We start from the raw sequence: 4,817 nt of genomic DNA, 5'->3' as shown, positions 1-4,817 counted from the left end.
CTAAAAGTCCTGAAGAAATCAATCCATCATTATATTGAACACTTTACTGTGCAGAGCACAGTAATAATTGCTTGGGAGAATGCAGTATTACAGAGTTAATAGACACATTCCCTTCTCACAATGAACTTAAAGTCTAGCATATCATGCAATTTTATAGTGAATGCTCTCCATACCCTTTTCACACCACTTCCATTTCTCAATCACTTTTTTTCATGTTCTTCTTATGGATCTTCCATGTTCCAGCTAAGGTTTTTTATACATTAGAAAGCACTATGGCTTCTCTCTTACAACCAAGCACATTATTCCACGCTGTGCATATGGAAAGGCCATGGCCTTGATGGATTCTTAATTTAGGGTGAGGTGCCAGGATATATCTCAGGATGAAGAATTTAATAATTAATCACCATGGGATTGGTAAATGCCACCTCTAATTTATTTTGTTTATGGAATTTGTTAAGGGTTTATTATGTACCACACACTGTACTAAGTGCTGGGGTAGATCAAATTTAATCAGTTTGGGCACAGTACCTTTCCCACAAAGGGCTCACAGTCTTAATCCTCATTTTACAAATGAGGTAACTGAGACCCAGAGAATTCAAGTGAGTTGCCCAGCACACAGCAGACAAAGTGGCAGAGCTGGGATTAAAACCCAGGTTTTTCTGACTCCCAGACTCCTCTCTATCCGTGTGAGCAGGGAATGTGCCTGTTTATTGTTGTATTGTACTCTCCCAAGTGCTTAGTACAGTGCTCCACATAAAGTAAGTATTCAATAAATACAGTTGAATGAATGAATGAATGAATGAATGAATGAATGAATGAACTAGGCCATGCTGCTTTTTATGGGCCAAACACCCTACCAAGTACCATGTAATCAGATCCATCACAGTCCCTGTCTCACATAGGGCTCATAGTCTAATGGTCTGGGAGATGGAGGTGGATTGGCAACCACTGGAGATTCTTTAGGAGTGGAAAATCGTGGACTCGGTGTATTTTTTAAAAAAAAGTCTGGCCAGCAGAATGAAGTGTGGACTGGAGTGGGGCGAGACAAGATAGGGAGGTCGACAAGGAGGCTTGGCGCGGTAGTAAAGGCAAGATAAGATAGGTGCTTAGAAAAGCAGTGTTGCTCAGTGGAAAGAGCACGGGCCTAGGAGTCGGGGTCATGGGTTCTAATCCCAGCCCTGCCACCTGTCAGCTGTGTGACTTTGGGCAAGTCACTTCACTTCTCAGTGCCTCAGTTACCTCATCTGTAAAATGGGGATTAAGACTGTGAGCCTCACGTGGGACAACCTGATTACCCTGTATCTACTCCAGTGCTTAGAACAGTGCTGGGCACATAGTAAGCACTTAACAAATACCAACATTGTTATTATTATTATTGTTATTATTATTATGGTAGCAGTTTGGATGGAGAGGAAAGAGTGGCTTTTAATGATGTGCACTTATCTATGGTTCTATTTATTTTGATTCATTCAATAGTATTTATTGAGTGCTTACTATATGCAGAGCACTGTACTAAGCCCTTGGAATGTACAATTCGGCAACAGATAGAGACAATCCCTGCCCAATAATGGGCTCACAGTCTAGTAGTGATGCCTATCTATTGGTGTTTTGTTTTGTTGTCTGTCTCCCCCTTCTAGATTGTGAGCCCATTGTGGGGTAGGGATTGTCTCTATCTGTTGCTGAATTGTACTTCCCAAGCGCCTAGTACAGTGGTCTGCACACAGTAAGCACTCAATAAATATGATTAAATGAATAAATGAATGAAAGTATGGAGGTAGAACGGACAGAATTCAGTGACAGATTTTACAGGTGGGTTGTATAAGGGAGATGAGTAGAGGATGATACCAAGCTTATGGTAGATGTGATCCCTCTCCGTAAGGATCTTAGATTGGCCACGGGCCCTGACCCACCTAATCTCTGTCTCCTCTGCCTCCTGCTACTTCCTTTAAGTCTCTCTGTGTGCAAATGACTGTGAAAACTTCAGACAGATGCTTGTATTCTGAAAATCTAATGAAATGGTTAGCAAGATAAGAAGGTCAGCTACGTGAAGAGGTGATTGTTTTCCTCCTCCACAGGGATCGTGTTTACCAACTGGACTGCATTGGACTCTCCCAAGAGTTTAATACAGTGCTCTACATGTAGTAAGTGCTCAATAAATGCAATTGATTGATTTAATGATTGATTGAGAAAAGACAGGCAGGGGAGAGACAAACACACATGCACGCATGCCACTTGGTTTGGTCAACCTTAACTCCCACTGTCCTGGTTGTCCAAGGACAGAGAAGGTCTCCTACAGAGGGAGAGCCTGTTCTCAGAATCTGCTTCTGCCTAGTGATTGGACCACTCACTGGTGGGACCAAGGCAGAGGTTAGTGCTTAGGAATGACTTGATTGGTCAAGGCCCTGATGGTGTGAGAGGGATGTCTCCCCTTCCCCAGGGCACAGCAGTTCCTCCTGACCCGGGGATCGCTGCTGACCAGGACCAGGGGACAGAGGGTTGGGTAACAGGCAGAGAGAAAAGCTGTTGTGCTCTCGAGCTGAAGATCTTTATCAACTACATTGGTCAAATAGACTGTTATAATGCTGTTGATCCAGTAAAAGCAAGCAAAGCAACTGACCAGGACCAGGATGGTCTGGGTGGCTCTGGTCTCTACAGAGGACCTGGGGGTGAGACAGGTGCTGTGGATATGCTGGACTTGTTTGCGGTGTTGATAGAGTACATTCACCATGTAGCCACTTGACCAGCTCATGAGGAATACAAAGAAGAGATCTCGGATAGTCATGGCACTTAGAAAGGTAATCGAAGTGATGAAATCCCCATCAGGGAGAGTGGAACAGTATTTCAAAGCATATCCCCACCCCACGATGGTGACATTTCTGATAGCTTGAATGGAGGTAATCACTCTGATGTAGATTAACATGTTGAGGATCCAGAAGAAGAAGAAGGAAGGTAGGATGTATTTGGAGGCCCTGGGTTTGAACCTGGCCAACTGGGAGGTGCTGGGACTGATGGTGACAGCTTGGAACACACTCAGAAGACAGGTGGTGCAGATGGAAAGGCCACGAGACACTCTGTTAATGTACATGACACTCTGACACCCAACATCATTGAAAATATTCCTCATCCCAAAGGCCACCATAATCTCTGGGACCCCACGGGTAAGAAGGGTCACTGTGTTGGCCACGGTCAGGTGGGTAAGGATCAGGTCTGTGGGCTTCTTCTGCTGGGGCTGAGTTATGAAACTGTTCATATACACCAGAAACACAGTTGCGTTTCCTAGGAATCCAAAGATACTCTGGTAGAGGAAAACAATTCCAAAGACTGTGTCTCTGGATAGCATTGTCAACAAAATTCTTCTTAACCAGGGTACCCAAAGATTCCTAAAAGTAAATCCAATAGTGATCCTTGTTTTATTTTATTTTATATTTGAACTTTCCAGAATACTGTCATGTTCATCATCTGCAGAAGGGCAAAGAAAAAACAAAGATGACCAAGGAGGTCAAAAACTAAAATGGTCATTTTGGTCATCAACATCAAATGACGAAGGCAGAGGTACCTAAACCACCCAGAGTGCAGAGAAACTTAAGGGTCAGTATGTGAATGGACATAGATGGAATAGCTAGAGATATGGTGCCGGGCTTGAGGGGAGAACAGATGATTCCCTAGGCCATTTTTGGAACCCCAGACAATCTTCTTTTGGAATCAGAGACCCGGCCACCCCAGTTGGGATGATCCCATCCAGAGGCCAAGGTGGGGGAAGCAATTTCCCAGCAGCTCCCTCTCTTCCCGACTATTGGAGCAGACCATTGGCCCCTTCAGCTTGTTGCCATCTGGAATCAAAACCATTCATTTTGATCAGGGCACTGGGAAAGGGGTGCAGCTGTATAGGAAAAGGACACCTAGAAGTTGTAACTCCCCAGCAGGAGGGGTGGACGGCAGGGGACTTACCAATCAAAGATAAAGTAGGAGGAGCGGGTCTGAGGGAAGACAGGTACAGGAAAGCTGGGGCCTGGGAGGTAGCAGCAATCCTTGAATCACAGTCAATCACTGGAGCCTGAAGGAAAGCAGCTTACATTGGTTCATTTTTAGATGGTGGGAGCCCCGGCTCTGCCTCTTGGAGTCCTTCCAGAAAACTGCTTAGGGGCAGCTTCCCAGTCTGTGAGCTCCTGAGACAGGCATCAGTGGAGAGGAAAGAGATGGGTTTAGGAAGGAAACTAACACATTCGATTTGGAAAAGTGGAGTTCCAACTGTCCAGATTGTGGGGTATTCAAGTGTAGAGGCCCTGGGGGAGCTTTAAGGAGTTATCTGCATAGAAGAAGGAGAGGTTAGAGAGGGGAAAGGAGGAGTCCTTGCTGTGTGCAGAGTTCTGTACTCTGCACTGGGAGAGAATACCCATGTGGGAATCCGACTTGGTTCCAGTCCCATAGGGGAGCTCACAATCTAAGAGCAGAAGTGGGGGATGGGCCTGAAGACAATCAGATCAGGAATGATGAGGCATAAAACCACAACACAAATCCATGAAATAAAAACAAAGGTCAGCATGGTTCTGGGGCTAGAGGAGTAGAATTGCAGGCTCCCCAGGGCTCAGAATTTAGAGCCCACCCATGGACAGTATGACTGCTACAGCAGCTACTAGTCTTCTGGGGCTTAGAAAGGGTGAGGGTGATTTTGTCTTTCCTGTCAGGGTGGTGGAAGACCAGACTGAGTCTTCTCTATGGTACAGAGGAGAGCCGGTTCTGTTTCCAGGGTAGGCAGCATGTCTGGCTGCCCAGTGAGGTAAATGATGAGAGCCCACAGCAGCAGGTTTTATCCCCGA

General features: G+C 45.5%; 1 protein-coding gene across 1 annotated transcript; it reads right to left on the bottom strand.

The window, feature by feature from the left end:
* Window positions 1–2,368: 2,368 nt before the first annotated feature.
* Window positions 2,369–3,340, bottom strand: ORNANAV1R3250 (vomeronasal 1 receptor ornAnaV1R3250). The gene has a single exon (NM_001253642.1). It carries the CDS (start codon window positions 3,338–3,340, stop codon window positions 2,369–2,371), a length of 972 nt encoding a protein of 323 aa, NP_001240571.1.
* Window positions 3,341–4,817: the final 1,477 nt, after the last annotated feature.

This window comes from Ornithorhynchus anatinus, chromosome X5, assembly GCF_004115215.2.
Source record: "Ornithorhynchus anatinus isolate Pmale09 chromosome X5, mOrnAna1.pri.v4, whole genome shotgun sequence".
NCBI lineage: Eukaryota > Metazoa > Chordata > Mammalia > Monotremata > Ornithorhynchidae > Ornithorhynchus > Ornithorhynchus anatinus.
This window is presented reverse-complemented; position numbering and strand designations above follow the sequence as displayed.

What these genes read in the sequence shown, in the direction of transcription:
- ORNANAV1R3250 (NM_001253642.1), bottom strand. Translation starts at nt 3,340, where the DNA reads ATGCTATCCAGAGACACAGTCTTTGGAATTGTTTTCCTCTACCAGAGT.